This window comes from Chaetura pelagica, unplaced genomic scaffold (genome assembly GCF_000747805.2).
Source record: "Chaetura pelagica isolate M959 unplaced genomic scaffold, ChaPel_1.0 scaffold90, whole genome shotgun sequence".
Lineage (NCBI taxonomy): Eukaryota > Metazoa > Chordata > Aves > Apodiformes > Apodidae > Chaetura > Chaetura pelagica.
In genome coordinates this window covers 15359246-15377740 of record NW_009953496.1, presented here as the reverse complement: position 1 = coordinate 15377740, position 18495 = coordinate 15359246, and the positions used below count along the sequence as shown (strand labels likewise).

The 18495-nt window shown below is 34.6% G+C and overlaps 1 protein-coding gene across 1 annotated transcript in view; it reads left to right on the top strand.

Annotated features, from left to right (window-relative positions):
- CSMD1 (CUB and Sushi multiple domains 1) overlaps positions 1 to 18495 on the top strand; it is an 805423-nt gene that overhangs the window by 635019 nt on the left and 151909 nt on the right. Inside the window, exons 29-33 of the mRNA XM_009999261.1 lie at positions 2533 to 2720; positions 4913 to 5107; positions 10032 to 10148; positions 13893 to 14006; positions 15884 to 15979. Coding sequence (XP_009997563.1) covers positions 2533 to 2720; positions 4913 to 5107; positions 10032 to 10148; positions 13893 to 14006; positions 15884 to 15979 — 710 coding nt within the window. The remainder of the gene's footprint in view (positions 1 to 2532; positions 2721 to 4912; positions 5108 to 10031; positions 10149 to 13892; positions 14007 to 15883; positions 15980 to 18495) is intronic.

The window sequence follows — 18495 nt, the reverse complement described above, 5'->3', positions numbered from 1 at the left end:
TAGATCAGGAAAAAAAAATAATCAATCTACTTATTCAAGAGATAGAAGATGTCTTATTAATGTTGTCTCATAATTTAAAATAAATTTACTTCCTCAGTGTTCTATTATCCATCTGTATTTGCTACATGGATTTTTAGCACAAATTGAAGTTCAGGAATGTGGTCATACTCATGTTCAGTTTATAATTTCTGTTTGAATCAGGCCTGTATTGTCATCTTACTTGTTATATCTATGGATGCAAAAGCAAATATATTTTTCTGATTCTGTGTGTGATTTTAAAGCTAAGAATGGTAACGATCTTCTTGGTGTTGCTTTCAATGGACAGTGATCAATTCTGATTCTGTTCGGAAGGATGGCATATTTAGAATTTCCTTATGTAATATTAGCACCCTTTTTGTAACACCCCCTCCCCCCAAAACCTCCCAAACACCACCAAACAACAAAAAAAAACCCCTCACAGTTTCTTTTATTGCCTGATTGAAATGTGTTTTCTAATAAAATATTGATACACAAGAAATTAAAGAATCAAAGTCTAAGATACTTGAAATTTTATCATAAAAAAAATGATAATTATGTTCTTGAGGCATTTGATCAAATAGCATCAAGGAATGAGAATAGCTCTCTACTAATTGCACTCTTGAAAATGTCACATCATAGGTATGGTAAGTAGCATATTTATGTGGACTGCCTAAATAATCAGCTCAAATTATCCATTTCAAGTAAGACAAAAGAAGCTTTGAGCTACTCACTATTCAAGTTTCTTTATTAATTCTGTTTTAAGGAATACAAGTATGAACAATGTAATGGAATTTGCAGTTTATGCTGTACTTCCAGTACATTTTTTAAATAAACACTGGACTGCCTATGTCATTCCTATATTGTATATTCTGTGCTAGAAGTTCCTAAATTCTCCAGACAGAAATCTCCCTTAGAAATCTGAAATAAAAGGTTATGCCATAGCTTCCCAGTTTCATGGCACTACGTTTTACAAAATTATCTTGATGTTGGAGAATATTCTTGGAAACTCATCCATCTTCTGTTTGATGGTGATTTAGTGCTTTTTAAGGTGTAGATGGTGGGGTTGTTAGTCTTGAAAATGTTTTTAGAACATTGTTAAAAAAATAAAGAAGGAAAATTGGAATACAAATTAAGGAGAGAAAAACCAACACTATTATCTGTACACCTGTGGGTATCAAACAGACAAAATAGAACCATTGTATCACATCTGGTTTTTAATAAATACTGAGGGTTTAATGCAAATTGACCATAAGAGTAATATTGATTCATATGTGGTGAAAAAATGTTCAAATACATGCTGATAACTTTGTAATAGAGAAGTAAATTAATTTTACAAATATATTTGCTGTTAGAACACAAATAACTTGACTCAGTATCACAAACCCCCTCTGATTTATATGAAATATTAGTGCTGAAATAATTCCATCTTTTCAATTCTTTCAATAACTTCCTTGATTTTTTAGAATGGAATGGAATAGAATGGAATATTTATTTGGAAGGGACCTACAATGATCATTTAGTCCAACTGTCTGACCACTTCAGGGCAGACAAAAGTTAAAGCATATTATTAAAGGCATGGTCCCAATGTCTTTTAAACTGACAGGCTTGAGGCAACAACCACGGCTCTAAGAAGCCTGTTCCAGTGTCTAACCACTATCTCCACAAATAAATGCTTCCTAACGTCCAGTCCAGGCCTCCCCTGACACGGCTTTAAACAACTCCCATTGTACAGGGAGAAGAGCTCAGCACCTCCCTCTCATCTCACTGTTCAGGAAGCTGCTTTTCTTATATTTTATTCTATGTTCCTACTTTATCTTTCTACCTAACTGTGTATAAATTTCTCATTTAAATGCCTGTTTATCTGTATGTTGTCTCAGAACTAATCTAAATTAAATTCCTCTGAAAGGCATTCCATTCAGATTTTCTTCATAGTTGCTTTGTATAGACATGTAAATGTCATCAAATGTGGCATAGCATAGATGGTTTAGTGAGAATAATAGTAACCCATATTACTTAATCATAATTCATGTATCATAACTGATAAAATTCATTTATGAAGAAATACAAGTTCCATATGAAAGCATATTGTTTCTAAAATGCTGAATTTGTGTTTGTAACGGATGGATTTAGTATCATTCAGTTTAGCTAACTAGAAGCTGGACTTTTAATTTAATCTGTTTCTCTGGATCATTCCTGTGGTCACTGATTAAGAGACAGACTTTCTGCAGCAAGTGATTCATTCCATCTTGAGAAAGACATGTGGGAGGAAATGCTGATTCTTCATTGACTATAGACAAACCTTGCATTATGGTCTGATAGTAGATCTGAAAAATTGAAGGTGTTCAAATTAGTGATAAAGAGAACTCAATAGAAAGTTAGTAAATTTTCACTGTGAAACATATTTTAAAATAAAAAGAAAATGTGTTAGGCAGAAGATTGGCAGCCACAATCACAGTAGTGTTTAAGTCAGAGAAAAGAAATTAAGACTTAATTATCTTTTCCATTTATTTTCAGTTTCAATATGGAACCCAGTTATGATTTTCTACATATTTATGAAGGAGAAGATTCCAACAGTCCTCTAATTGGCAGTTTTCAAGGCTCACAGGCTCCTGAAAGAATAGAGAGCAGTGGTAACAGTCTGTTTCTGGCTTTTCGCAGTGATGCTTCTGTTGGAATGTCAGGATTTGCCATTGACTATAAAGGTACTGTTCTTACCATAAGCTGTGGAAACATAAAGGGAAAGAAATATTATTTTGTATTTATTGAGACTCAAATCTCTTGACTTCTCGATATACTGAACTGCCAAATACCTCTTGTCATCAATATAGATTAAAAAAACCCAAAACTATTATCTGCATGTATACAAAGAAATGGTCTTTATGAAATTCACATTACTTATGCACATTTTCAGTTTTCAGGAAAAAAAAGTAGAGCCAGAAGGTTCACATCAAAAGCAGCATTTGGGAATGAGTTCTAGAATACTGGAATTGTCTTACCCAATTAGAATACATGAGCTTCTGCAAGAAGCTGCTGCAAGAAGCTGCTGCTTCCTTGCTGATACATACTAATAGGTTTGCCTTTCCACTTGGTTGTTGAATCTACATATGCATTTTTTAATAATTTCAGCAGGACAATATTTGCATTTTTTGCAATAGCCAGAGAATGGGTTATGCTGACACACACTGATGTTAAATGCTGGTTTGCTTTTTGGTCACAGATGATGTCTCTGCTTGATTGTCATTTCTGCTGAGATGTATCAAACTGTTTTTCAGCAGTGAAAGTGCTGCCTCAGCTTCTTATTCTTGACAATGGAAGTAAACCACATTAGGTACATGTCGAAAATGAAGGAACAAAAATATCAAAAGAATATAGAAATTACATAATAATAAAAGAGGGAAGTTAAGAACTACTACAAAATTTTTATATTTAGTCTTTATCTTTCATCCAGCATCATGCATTATTCTTCATGTTGGCAAGTCTTTTCTTCCCAAAGTAGCTGTCATACTGCCATAGATTAAATCTTAGTCTGTTTATTCCTATCTAAACTTTAAAGAAAATACAAATAAAATGGGAAGAAAATCAGTTGCTGGAAGTCTTGTTGGCCTGCAAGGAAAGAAAGTGACAAGTTGAGCAGAAGGAGATAAGAGATAAAAATTTTCACTGTGTGTGTTTCTGTTCTCAACAGTCTGAATATATGTCTCTATGCAACTAAATAAAACAATATAAACAATAAAAATATAACACATAAGAACAGAACAATATATATTAAAAATTGTTATGTTCTCTGGGCAGTCTATTACGGCCTAATAGTTAAATATTTTATTAATAATCGATTAAAAATGTACTAATTTAAATTTCTGATTACAGACATCCACCTTTGTTTTCTTATGATATTCCTTGTTTATTTAATTAAAATATATTATTTTTAAATACTTTATAAGGGAAGGAGGCACACTGTAAACTTTGACTATGGATTTGACTCTAGGATTTTTTAATAAAAGGTACTTCCTTCCCTCCTAAAGAGTTCACATAGTTAGCAAAATACTATTTATAGAAGTACTAGTACACAATATTGTAATAGATTTTAAAGAGACTGAATTGTGTTTAAGCCGTTTGTAGAAAGTATTGTGTAGTTATTGACAGTATAGTAATGCTAATATTTTAATTTGTTTAGTTGTAAATCATGTTCTATGCCTAAGTACTTCATATTTGAAGGTAATAATTTTCTTGAAAAAAAAGTAATTTCTAGTATGAATTATTTATCCTGTCCCTTTTCTTTGTATTTTAACTTGCCAGAGATAATGAATGAAAACGTAGTCTGGTTAACATTAATGTCTGTACTAAGTTAAAGATTTCGTACCTATTAGCTTATTCCAGAATACTGCTGTTATATTTGTTTTGTCAGCCTTCAAGCTCCAGTCATTCTTAGACCTTCTTAAAAAGTATGCAAAGTATAAAAGAACAATTAATTGTTAGTGTTTAAATTATTCTGTGATATGGCAGCTTTCTAACCAGAAGTTAGAAAGTACTAAGCATGATACTTGGTTAAAAATGTAATGATTTTAAGTGGTGAATTCTCATAAAAGGTAGTTTTTCTTCTGTGTTACTAAACTTCATTGCAGTCTTTCAGCTTTTGGAGTTCTATTAATAAATATAGGAAGAAAATCCAGTTGTTAGATCCTCTCAGTGTAATTTCCTTGGCAAGGTAAGCAATGTAATGGAAACATCCATGATCTGGTAGTTAGCGTACACAAATAAGAAAACATTTTAATAAGATGCTGGAAAATATAAACTGACAGGAAAAAAAAAACCAAACCACAACACTGATAAATCTTAAATTTTGTTTATTTTTAATTGAAAATGTATATAGATTTACTTTAATTAATTTTAACAGAAAAGCCGAGGGAGGCTTGTTTCGATCCTGGAAACATCATGAATGGGACAAGAATCGGAATGGACTTCAAGCTTGGTTCAACTATTACTTACCAGTGTGATTCTGGATATAAGATTATTGATCCTTCAACTATAACATGTGTCATTGGTGCAGATGGAAAGCCAGCATGGAATAGAGCACTGCCATCTTGTAATGGTATGCAGTATTTTCTTACCATTTTGCTTGTCTCCTCAGTGAATCCAGTGTTTCTCAGTCCCTGAGGCTGTTTATACTATTTCTACACACACAACTTGTATTAAAAAAAAATCTGAAGTTAAAAAAAATTAAAATTATGATGACAAGAGCTTTTTAGTACATGTTAGTTATGGATGTATTGCTTAAACTTTTTTTTAAAACTCTTTAAATTCTGAAGTCACACATGTCAATAATTCTTACAATGTAGTGGATAAGTTTCCATGTTTTCCCTGTTATATCAATTTTAATGGAAGGCTTTTTGATATCTATGAGAAACCATATCAAATAGACTTACTAATAATTATTAATTACTACTAGCCTATCCATTGTTTCTTTTTATTCTCTTTGTAATATCTATTGCCAATTTATTTCTTCTTAGACTGCAAGTAGGGGGAGTCCTTTTAACAAAATAGAACTTCAATATATGACAGATTTACAATAATAGGAATCTATCTGTGCTCCCACATAGTCTCAAGATGTATTGTTTTCAGGTATTACCTTCCTTGTTATAATAATTAGAACTACATTTTAAAATGTTGTAGCAACTTTGACAATGCATATACTGTTTCAGTTGTGCTTAGAGCAAGGACCGGGGCTGGAAATAGATTAAGATGTTAGACTTAAGTTAGATATTTCCAGGCCTGATTTTGATCCAGACCTTATAGCATTCTTTCAATTTTTTAGTCACAATGCAGGAGTAAGCATAAAGAAGAAAAAGAAAAAATGAGCTGTGGTTCATGTTGCAAACTGATATACTTTCCATCTTATTTTTCAGGCTGCTTGTGTCTTTGACACAAAATTCAAATATAAATTTAAAAATCAACATTTATTTTCCTAATTTTTAAATCAGAATTAATATCCTATTTCTTAAGAAATCGTTTACCATTAAAATTCTATTCTTACAACCCTTTAAAAATATTAAATAAAAAATTGAGGGAAATACTCTTTTTACACTCAGACAGGTAGCTTTAGAACAGAAAGAGCTCCTAGAACAATGCCTGTATCTTAACAAAATAGACAACACTATTGGATGCAGCCTGGTTTAGTTGAAGGTGTCCCTGCTCATTCAGAGGGACTGGAACTAGTTGATCTTTAAGGTCCCTTCCAACCCAAACCATTCTGTGATTTCACACTGAGTTCGTTTTAAGGGTCATCCAATAGATACATAAAAATCTGAAGTTATACAGGAGATTATTTTTCAGCATAAATTATATAATGTTTTATTGACAATAACTAATAAATCTAACTTTCTTTTAGTTTTTTTTAATCTTTCTTTGTTTATACAACACAAATGTTGAAACAAAGGATAGAGGATAAATTAGTTTACTGTAGCTCTGAGACATCATTTTAATTTCCTGCCGTAGTAATTTTAATTCTTATTCCATGGTGACATTTAATACAGTGTTGAGATGCTTGGGATGCCTATTCAAAATAACACTTAGTGTCTAGAGAAGCAGAAATTACTAACTGAAAGATTGAAAATCTGGACACTGTTAAATCTAAATAAAACTAAACTGGGATATCTGCTGGTAAAAGTACTTAATCTATTTATCTAGTATGTTTTGCTGAATGTTCAATTTTAAAATTCATACTTCAGTTAAGGTGTGGAGGTTTTTAAAGTATCATGTACATGACTACTACACTTCTGTCTCTAGTATGGAGTAAACCATGCTAGATAAATAAATATCTATTTATACTCCTTTGTGGAGCCTTAAATAGCTCATTAATAAAGTAGACTTGAATTATAAGGACAACAATCTCAAATTGTGGGTTATAATGGAACCACAGATTACTGAGGACTGTATGACCTCCTTGGATCCTTGTAAGTCTTATTTTACCATAGTATTGTAATGGTGGCTTTGCCAAAGGTCTAAAGGAAGTAAAGAATGTATTTGTTGTTTTTTTTTTCCCAGGGCATGGTTTTGAGTAAAATTGAGACACTAATAATTAAAGAACAACTGTATGAGTGGAAAATGTAAACAAAATATTTTGTGTTTAAATATATATATGAAATGCAGATATATTATATAAAACATATTTATACATAATTTTAAGGGCAGTAGTTGCATAGGAGGCAAGAACCAAAATACACTCAGGATCACCTTATTTGTCACATAAAGCCTTCTTGTAATACACAACTTAGCTCAATCAAAACAGAAAATAATTATTTTGCTCCTGCTCTGGCAGGGGGGTTGGACTCGATGATCCTTGGAGGTCCCTTCCAACCCCTAATATTCTGTGATTCAGTGATAATAGTCTCAGTTTCTGTCTCTTTATTTATACTGGTAGTTAATTACCTTTTTTTGAACCTCTTTAAAATATTGTATTAAAAAAATTACAAATTTTGAAGCATGAATAATGGAAGAGAACCTAAAAGGAGTCTCTAAAAATTATGCATCTATTCTTTAAGTCAATTACCCTAATTAAGTGAACTAATTCAACTTTATTTCTTTGTGATTTTTATTATTTCTTTTAAGGTAGCATTTTACAGGCAGGCATGATAAAACAAATTTCAAATTTTCTAGTTAACAGTTGGCAACTGCCAGTAGGTATATTCTGAAATGGAAGTTCTCAGGCATACTGTTTTCATTAATAATTCACAATCCTTAAGTTATTTAAATACATCCTCTGAAAATTTAGTTTTTGCTCACTAAAAGAGGCATGAATTATAGTCAAAACTGAGAGCTCTTTTTTATTTACAATTTAGGATATGTTTGACTGCCACAGCACTGCACTGGTAAATTTTACAGCCTTAACATACAAATGAACTTTTCTTACATCTTTTTGGCCTAAACACTCACAGGCTTTCCTTACAGAGTGGAAATACTACAAAGATGTTATAGTTATTATCAAACTGATATCTGAAAAATAGTAAAACACATTTTATAAGGAACAATTTTACAACTCCATAATTTTGGAATTAATTTTAAATTAAGCATTAGTGAATACTTTCGTTCCAGTGAAAGGTTCATTACTTGAGACTTTCGTCTGGTAACCAGAAGATAGACTTCGTGGCTTAGTTTCTTGTAAGCTCAAAGTCAAAAGATAAAGAAATACAGAGATTATAAATTCATGGCATGAACTGATTCCTCATGATATTTGGGTTTCACCTCAGCCACATAATCCTATTCAGCCTGCTGACAGGTTAAACTCGTCTTCTTTCATTACATTGTTTTTTTGAATAATTCACATTGTGCATATAAGAGAAGACACAAATATGTAGCATTAAGTGCTTCCTATATAAGGAAGTTAAACTTACAGAAATATTTCAAGCATGTTTTTAAAGCCCAGTTGCTGTCAGGGAGCAGGAACATCGAGTTTGCTCCATAAGGGCAGATAATCCAAGAGCTGAGGATGGCTAAAGCACAGGCTGTGCTCTCACTTGCTAGGCATAGTCCCACAGCCCATGAGTGGGTTCAGCAGACTGAGGAGCTGGTAACAGCATCCTTTGATAGCCCCAGACCAGTAAGTTTGTCCACCTGGATCCCACATCCTTCTTCTCAGAGCTGGTTTCCAGGCAGCTGTTAAAATGTCATCTGCTATATATGACGTTTCTGGAGTAGAGTAACATTGGTTTACTTTATCTGTATAGTTCGAAGTTACTGTTTAGGTTATGAAATTATGGTTTGCTTGCTTAAAAAGAAAAGTAATGTGTTTTTTATAATTTAATTTATCTATTTATTTTTAGAATAATACCATTGTCTTCTTGGGTAATATACCAATATACAGCAATCTATTTTTTCTTGTACAATCTATAGCTTTTAGTAGCATTTGATTATAAGACATTTTAATTAAGATTTTGATTGGAAGCCAGGCCATTTGTTCTCAAAAACTGGTAAAAGCGACAGCAGTTCTTTATTTTAATAGTGCAGATATGTATTTATTCGATATCCAACACAAGGAGATATTTTAACTTAAAAATAGCTGCTCCTTATGTCTGCTATTTCTCCTTGCTTTCGCTTTTGCTGAGAAGTCCTTGAGACACAGACTTCCTGTGATGTAATGCTTTTCATTTTAATTGGTAAATTCTGCAGTCCCTTAGCATGCCACATTTGTTGCCTGTACATGGAAGGAACATACTATGCATGCATCGTTCATTTTTTTCTCATGATGTGGGCAGAACTGCGGCCTAGAGGATGCCTGACTAGTCTTGAAGGCCAGGGCCCCACTGTCCTGAAATATCCCTTCTAAATTCTGTAGCTGTAAAATTTATCTTACTTCTTCTGTTCTGTTTGATATACATATGAAGCCAAAGATATTTATTTTATATATACAAATTACATGCTCTTTTGATAATCATCTAGGAGGTTATGAAAAGCAAGGCAATTCAAGCATACATTCACAAAGCAGGATCCATGGCATTCTTTAAAGGGTACTGTTAGAGTATTGTATTCCTCTGAGACCAAATGCTGTACCATTTATTTTTGCCATAGGGTTTTTTCTGAGCTATTTTTTACATAGATAGAGATAGATAGATAGATAGATATAGATAGAGATAGATAGATAGATAGATAGATAGATAGATAGATAGATAGATAGAGACATACATAGATAAAGACATACATTCAAAAAAAAACAAACACAAAAAATCCCCCACAACAAACCCAAACACCTAAATGCTATGTTTACAGTTTCTTTCAACTAAATAATTTATACTTCCAGTCCTGTATGAATCCTTGTAGTCAAGCAGCACTCTAATGTATTCTAATTTTAAACAAATTATTATAAAAGTTATATTGTAGGAAAGAGCCATCAGCTATGTCATTATAGGAAAACCAAACAAAATTAAAAGTACTGAACTGTCACTAATCTTTAGGTTTTCATTTTCAGACTAAACTAATACAGACAACTGTAATTAACAAATTTCTTCCTGTCCTTTTTCCAGCACCATGTGGCGGGCAGTATACTGGATCAGAGGGAGTGGTTTTATCACCAAGTTATCCTCATAATTACACTGCTGGACAGACTTGCTATTATTCAATAACTGTACCTAAAGAATTTGGTAAGAATTTCGTCTACTGATTTATCAATCATTGAATGTTGTTCTGTTCAAACCTTGTGTAGTAGTGACTTTGGCTTTTCAATATATTGCAAATTGCTTTTAAATAGAAATGTGTTCATGGCATAATAGATTTCAGCTAAGCCATTTTTGTCTGCTATCCAAGCGTATCTAAATGCCTTCACTGATTACATCATTCACCATCATAGGATAACCATTCATTCAAGCTTCCTGCAAAGTAAAATCAGTTGTCAAAAACCGAGTGAATTGGGCTTGTGTGGCAATGTTTTGGTAGTGGGGGTGCTACAGCTCCTGCTTCTATGAGAAGCTTCTTGAAGCTTCCCCCATGTCTAACAGATCCAATGCCAGCTGTCTCCAAGATGCACCCACCACTGGCAAAGACTGAGCCCATCAGTGATGGTGGTAGCGTCTCTGTGATAACATATTTCAGAAAGTGAAAAGAAGAACCCTGTACAATCAAACTGTAGCAGTAGAGAGGGGTGAGAATATGTGATAGAAACAATGCTACAGACACCAAGGTCAGTGAATAAGAAGGTGACAGGGTACTCCAGGCCCAGAGCAGAAATTGCCTTCCAGTCTGTAGTGAAGACTGTGATAAGGCAGACTGTCCCCCTGCAGTCCATGGAGGTTACCAGTGGAGCTGATATCCACCTGCAGCCCATGAAGAAGCCCATGCTGAAACAGGTGGATACACCCAAAGGAGGCTCTGACCCTGTGGAGAGCCCACACTGGATCACGCTCCTAGCAGAACTTTTGGCTCCAGGGAGAGAGGAGCCCACGCTTGGACCAGGTTTGCCAGCAGGACTTGAGGTCCCACAGGGTACCCATGCTGAAGCAGTTCATGGAGAATTGTAGCCTGTGAGTAGGACTCACACTGGAGAAATAGAAGCATGGAATGATTTTGCTTGGGAAACACCTTTAAGATCATCAAGTCCAGCAATTAACCAAGCACTGCCAAGTCCATCACTAAACTATGCCTCTAACCACCACATCTACATGTGTTTTAGATACCTCCAGGGATGGTGACTCCTCCACTACCCTGGGCAGCCCCTGACAACCCTTTGGTGAAGCAGTTTTTCCTATTATCCAATCTAAATCTCCCCTGGTGAAACTTGAGGCCTTTCCTCTTGTAGTATGACTTGTTTTGTGGAAGAAGATACCAGCACACACCTCACTACAACCTCCTTTCAGGACAGACTGATGAAGTCTCCCCTCAGCCTCACTTTCTTCAGATTAAACAATCCCATATCCCTCAGCCACTCCTTGTAAGACTTGTTCTCTAGATCCTTCACCACCTTTGTTGCTCTTCTTTGGACTTGGTCCAGTACCTCAATCTCCTTCCTGTAGTGAGGGTCCCAAAACTGAACCTAGTATTCAAGGTGCAGCCTCACCAGTGCTGAGGACAGGGGGACAATCACTTGCCTACCCCTGCTCCCCACGCTATTCCTGATTGAAGCGAGGATGCTGTTGGGCTTCTTGGCCACCTGGGCACAGTCTTGCCTCATGTTAGTCCAGCTATTGATCAACTCCCCCAGGTCCTTTTCCTCTGGCCAGATTTCCAGCCACACTTCATCAAGCCTGTAGCATTGCCTGGGGTTTTTGTGACCCAAGTGCAGGATCCGGCACTTGGCCTTGTTGAGTCTCATGCAGTTGACCTCAGCTCATCAAGCCAGCTTGTTCAGATTCCTCTGCAGAGCCTTCAAACCTTCAAGTGGATCATTACTGTCTCCCAATTTGGTGTCATCTGCAAACTGCTGAGGGTGTACTTGATCCCCTTTTCAAGATCATTGATAAAGGTATTAAACACAACTGGCCCCAATGCTGTGCCCTGGGGACCACACTGGTGACCAGCCACCAACTGGATTTAACTCCATTCACCACTACTCTTTGGGTCCAGCCATCCAGCCAGTTTTTCACCAAGCAATGCATCCAAGCCATGAGCAGCCAGTTTATCTAGAAGGATGCTGCGGTAATCCATGTCAAAGGCTTTACTAAATTCTAGGTAGACAACATCCACAGCCTTTTCCTCTTTTCCTAAGTGGGTCACCTTGACATAGCAGGAGATTAGGTTTGTCAAGCAGGACCTGCCTTTCATGAAACCCTGCTGTCTGGTCCTGATTGCCTGGTTGTCCAGCATGTGCAGTATAATGGCACTGAAGATTATCTGCTCCATGACCTTCCCTAGCAACAAGGCAGGCTGACAGGCCTGTAGTTCCCCAGATCCTTCTTTCAGCTGTAGTCCTGCCTTGAGGAGGGCCTGATGGAAAAGTTACTCGAATGGTCTGGCCTAAGGCACAACTTAAAACCAATCCTTTTCGTTAATTAAATAATTTTTATCTTAAAAACATGCAGTTTTAGCAGTTCTAAACAGGTTTGTGGATTGAAGAACATTGCAGTAACTTTACTTCTAGTTGTTAATAGCTGGCACAAAGGATGTCCTTGCAGCAACTAACTAGCAAGGGTGTAGCCTGCAAGTTGGGACAACATATTGATTCCCTCTTCATAACTTCATGAAATAGCGTCTGGAAACGATGTCTATACTTTTGTGCTTCCAAATTTCAAGGCACAAATTGCTAAAACAGTACGATCCCAACAGAGAGCCACCAAGATGATTAGGAGGCTGAAGCATAGTACAAGGAAGAGTTGAAGGAAGTTCAGCCTGGAAACGATAAGTGAAGGAGGACCCTTCCTTCCAGAAGTATGCAGTAAGAGAGCAGAGGCAGAAGTCACAAGTTGTAGCACAACAAATTCTAACTGGATATAAGGAAAAAAAGTGATTAAGTATAGGTAGCTCAAATAATTTTTGCCAGATTACAAAATTTGCTCAGAAAACAGACATCATAAAAGAAATCTAACTTCAATGTTAGCCCTGCTTTTAAAAATCTGGAGGTTGGACTATAGTTAAGAAAGAGAAAAAAAAAAAAAAAAAAAAGAACTTCACAAGAAGGTTGGAAAATGCAATCTGTACAGAAATTGTGCTGCATTGACGACTCCTGATTTGTATACAGAATCTGGAATAGGTATAATTTTAAAACAGATTCTTCCCTTGCTGGTAAAATTTGGATGGCTACAGTGACAAAGGAGTATTCTTACTAAGTTGATTTTACCAGTTTATTGCTTTATCCTTCTATTGCTATCTGATGTTTGAATTCAGTGAAACCATTTGGTATCTGCTAGTGAGATATGTTGATTAAATTATTTGTCAGTATACTTTAAATTGCTTGTAGCTGAAGTGCAAATCAAGTGTAGCAATACGTCAGAATCAGTAGCACATTGGTATTTTTAATATTTGCTCAGTTTTTATATCTTTCTGATAAAATAAGTACTATACAAAGTTACAAAAATAGCAAAATTAATAAGATTAAAACACATTCCTCATATTATAAAATGGATAAGCAATTTCTCATGTATGACAGTAGATGCACCCTAGCAGTTGCTAAGATTGATAAAGATCAGTAACTTTCCTTTCTATGTACTTTTTGGGGAAAAGAGTGGTTTATTTATATTATTCTAAATTAAAAATAAATAAATAATGAAAAGCACATCAAATTCTTATTATATGTAATGCAACTGTTTTATCGTAGTGCACAATAAATTATCTTGGAAAGGATTAGTGCAGAAATTCACTGGGAACTAAGTCAAGAAAAAATGTCTAATTACATTTGTTTCTAAAGACTAAGTTCTTGTTTAATCTTTTTTTCTCTCTCTCTCTTTTTTATTATGTAGTTGTGTTTGGGCAATTTGCCTATTTTCAGACAGCTTTGAATGATGTGGCAGAATTATTTGATGGAGAAAACTCTCAAGCTAGACTTCTTAGTTCGCTGTCTGGATCCCACTCAGGTAAATAGTTAAAAAACAAAACAAAACAAAACAAAATATATATTGCTTACATAGTTCAGTACGGAAAAAATAAATGAAGAGAATATTATTAATTTAATGTTTAAATAAATAAAGTCACTGGAACAGAATACCGAGGGAAATGGAAGACCCTTCTAAATCTTTGAATCAAGATATTCATCTGGAACATATGGTTTAGACAAGACCTGATCACTGGGCTGAGTGCAGAAATAACAGAATGAAATTCTCAGATCTTTATGTAAGAGGGCAGACTGGATAGTATAATTATCTTCTCTGCCCCTAAACTCTGTGAATTACACATCTACATTTTCTGAAAAATCTAACTTCAACACAAATTACTTGTATTCACAAAATCCAATTATCTGTATACAAACATGCACTTAGACTAAAAGCAAGCCAGCTGTTCCATTCAGGTAACTATAGCAATATGTTGACCCTGTGAAACCATAGTTAAATTTATATAGATTTCAGCATGGCCAGAATTTCCAGTGTATGAATATATAATTACTATGTTAATCTAAAGTGGAGATGTGTGTGGGTGTATATATATATATGTGTGTGTGTAAAATACATTTATGCAGCTATGAAAGTGTTTTTGCATACACTACTACTGTTTAGGAGACTTTACATGTGAGTTTAAGATTTTTGCAATCCAAGGCTTTTCATGACTTCTTGGTTTTGAATAATTTGAGAAATACTTTATACGTAAAGATCTATTTGGTTTACAGAAAACATTTTATTATCTGAACAATGCCGCTTATCGTTTTCCTTTGGTGAATCCCAACTATTTGCGTTAGAATTAGAATTCACAAATTAATTTTAAAATATGTTTGATTACTGGCAAAAGTTCAGTGACAAGACAAAATGCTTGCTTTTTAATGTTTAAATTTAAGACCAGTTATCTGAGCACCCAGTTTTACTGCATCAAACATATTAAAAAGTTGAAACTAATGTCTCCCACAGGAGACATGTGAAAATAATTTAAGAGAACTTGTGATTTTTACTTATAAATTGTGACAACTTTACATTGCTTTAGGAAAGGTTTCTATTATGTGGAATAGTTATTTTCTGTAATATAAAACTAAGTGAAAGAATTATAAATCCTATTTACTCAGTTATTTAGGATATATTAAATTTGAGCGCTATTGTTCATTTCAATAGAGCTTACTAAAATATGGGTTGATATAATCTGGTAAGAATAAAAACAGTTGTTATGTGGAACAGCATCCTTGTAGTATAAAAATACTGTAATTTTGTCTGTAGTTAATTACTGAACTTCTATCATGACTATAGATACCTCAGGAGGGGAGATATTTATTAGTCCTCAAGCCAATATATAAAATTTGAAATGCTATTAGTTAAAATGTAATATATTTCATGTTAATGATAAATTTTATTGAAGCAACTACATAAAATGATCTGTTCTTTCTCATGTCAGTTTTAGTTTTGAAATGGTCAACATTATACATAGCATTTTTCAAAAGCTTTTGAGTGTTTAATGTGTTTTATAAGGCAAGGTAAAGCTTTCAGTCACAGAAAAATTTAACCAATTTTTTTTCTAATTATTTTGGCCCCAGACAGCAGTAGGGTTCCCCAGACAAGTAGTTTATTAGAGCTCTAGTTGCAATAGCTGCAGTAAATGTCAGGAAGTTTGTGCTTTTGAACCATTAAGTCTTTTTATTCTGACAAGTTTTCAGACCTCCACTGGCAGATTTAATTTTACACATTGTTACTTAGATTTTCTTTAAATACAGAGGAAAACTTAAAACTATTTTAACAATATATTTTATTATATGCTGAAGAATTATAACTGTTACTTCTGTTTTGCATGTTTAATTTATTTCCTTTTTCATTTGTAGGAGAGACATTGCCTTTGGCTACATCTAATCAAATTCTTCTGCGATTCAGTGCTAAGAGTGGGGCATCAGCCAGGGGATTCCACTTTGTTTACCAAGGTAAAGTTGTCTGCTTTTGGTAGAAGACACTGGTGCCAGCCTCACACAGTGTATTATTTTGATTTATTCTTAGTTCCTGAAGTATTTCTTTAAATGTGGGTGTAGTCTTAATGTCTTTCCAGCCATCAAGGACTTCTCCTAATTGTAGACTGGCTTCATAATGGCAGATGTCTCTGGTGAATCCTATCTGACCCCACAGACATGAATATTTCCAGCCTTTCTTAGTAGTCTGTAATCTGTAGCTCTGTTAATGCTGAGTAGTGTTTGTGTAGACTCAGACTGTAGAAGTACATGGTGAGGACCATAAAGGCAATGCAAAAAAGACATTTAATACTTAAATATTTTCTGCATTATCTGTCATTTAGGTTTTCCACAATCCTCCCCCCACGCATATACATAGCCACACATATTTTTAGCTTCCCTTTGTAATTAGCATACCTGCAGACTCTTTTTCTGTAGTGCCCCTTGCTAGACTTGGACTTCTTCCCTGATTTTTGTTTCTAAGTAGCTGAGCAATGCTGTCATACTCCTGATTTTATTGCCTGTCCCACTTGTGGTATGTTCCCTTTTTGTGTTTAAATTGTTTGAGAATCTCCTGGTCTATCCCTGCTAGACCCTGACCGAGTCCAAATTACCAGTTTTCCCTCACAATTGGATAATTTGTTTCAAGGCTCTCAAATCTCTCTATAAAATCCAACAGTATCCTTCCTGTTCGTGTGTGTTCCTTAGGAGAGTCTGTGCACTGACTTCATGAATATGCCAAATCTGCTCACCTTAATTCCAGTCTTTTGCCAATTCCTTAACTTTACATGCACAAACAGCTCTTCTCTGTTTGTGAGCAGCTGGCCAGGTTGTAGCTACTCAATTTAATAATTTGGTAGAAATATCTGTTAAATATAGCTAGTGTTCTGCTTGACTAAAATGAGTAGGGACAAGACCATAGTTCTTACTGTCGAAACACAATGACTAATGTATTCAGTTTTTAGCAAATGGAGATATGCATCTTTATTTTGTATTGAGTTGGATGTAAGTTGCTAGACTCCTATGGACCTGAGGAGGCACACATTTTATCCCTGTGAAAAGCCAGTTTTCCCTGGGATGAAAATGAAAACATGCCATTGGGTAGCATTTCAAATGGGCACTGGAAATACACCCAGAATTGCAAGCTGCATTTTGGAATTCAATAAATGAGTAATTTGTTACTCAATAAGAACAATCCAAGAATTTCTTGTTTATATTCAGATATTATAATGACAAAGAAAATAGGTCTTGTGGTTCTGGTGAAGGAATATCCAGTTACCTGAAACAGATATTAAAAATAAAATTAAATATTTTATACCCTTATACTTAAGTATATCCTTAACATTTATTTTATGCTTAGATTTTCCCCATCCAATTACAGCTACAGCATGAAATGGTGATGTTTTTCTAACAAAAGCAATAGAAAAATACATTTTGAAGTTTGTTCCATACTAACATTTACTTAACGTGTTTGTACAGAATAAGAGCTGTTAGGAGAACCTTTGTTACATCCGACTGAAGTCTTTAGCTCTAAAAGTAGTGTTCATTCCAGCTTTCTCAAGACAAAGAAAAAGAAAAGAAAAATGAGGAAAATATTTTCAAGTACTTATGAAAATCTCAGTTCTGGATATGTATTGACAGCACAATGTTGTCAAAAAAATATGCTGTGCTTCAACATGTTTTTACCATCTACAGATTCAGTATTAGCTTAACTGAAGTTCACTTGGATTCTGCCTCAGACACTATTTGGTTAATGAGTTAGTTGCATTTAATAAGCTTTACCATTCTGAGATTTTTCACTCTTCTTTTGCAGCATGTGTTTGAATTTCCAATGACTGCATGCTTGCTAGCCTTTTTCAAGAACTTCAGAGACTAGCATCCACTCTCAGATTGAACACAGTAATCTGGTCTGCAAAGTCAGTCATTTTATTTATCACCCTCCAGTCCACATTGACCTTCTTCCCTGCTCACTTTTCCACTGAGCTGATTTCAATTTTGTTTCATAGCAGAATGAAACATTTACTAAAAGATGTAGGATAATTACTGTAGAAAACAGAATATGCCTGTGGTACAGCTTGAGAAGTCTAGGTTGCCATCACTATAAGCAAAAGCCAGGCAGAAAGCTAGAGGGGGAAAAAAGTTATAGCTTGCATTATTTCACATTCTGGCTTGAGCAAGCAATAAATAAGGTTCATAGCTCTTGATTCAGATTTAATGACTTTTGCAATACCACTTTGTCAAACACTTCTTTTTAGCTGCCTATGTCATTGGTGCCTTCATTTCTTTTTCTCAGATGACCGTATTTCCTCGTATTTCATACAATGCATACAAGAATATCTTTATTATCAGATTCAGTTGATATCCAGTTTTTTCAGAATTTTAGGGTCAGGTATGTTCAGATATGCTGGGAACATTTTAAGATGACTGGGAGTTACATTATTTTCAGGTGTATCTTACCCTATTTTCCTGCTATGGCACCACCTAAGAAACAGTAG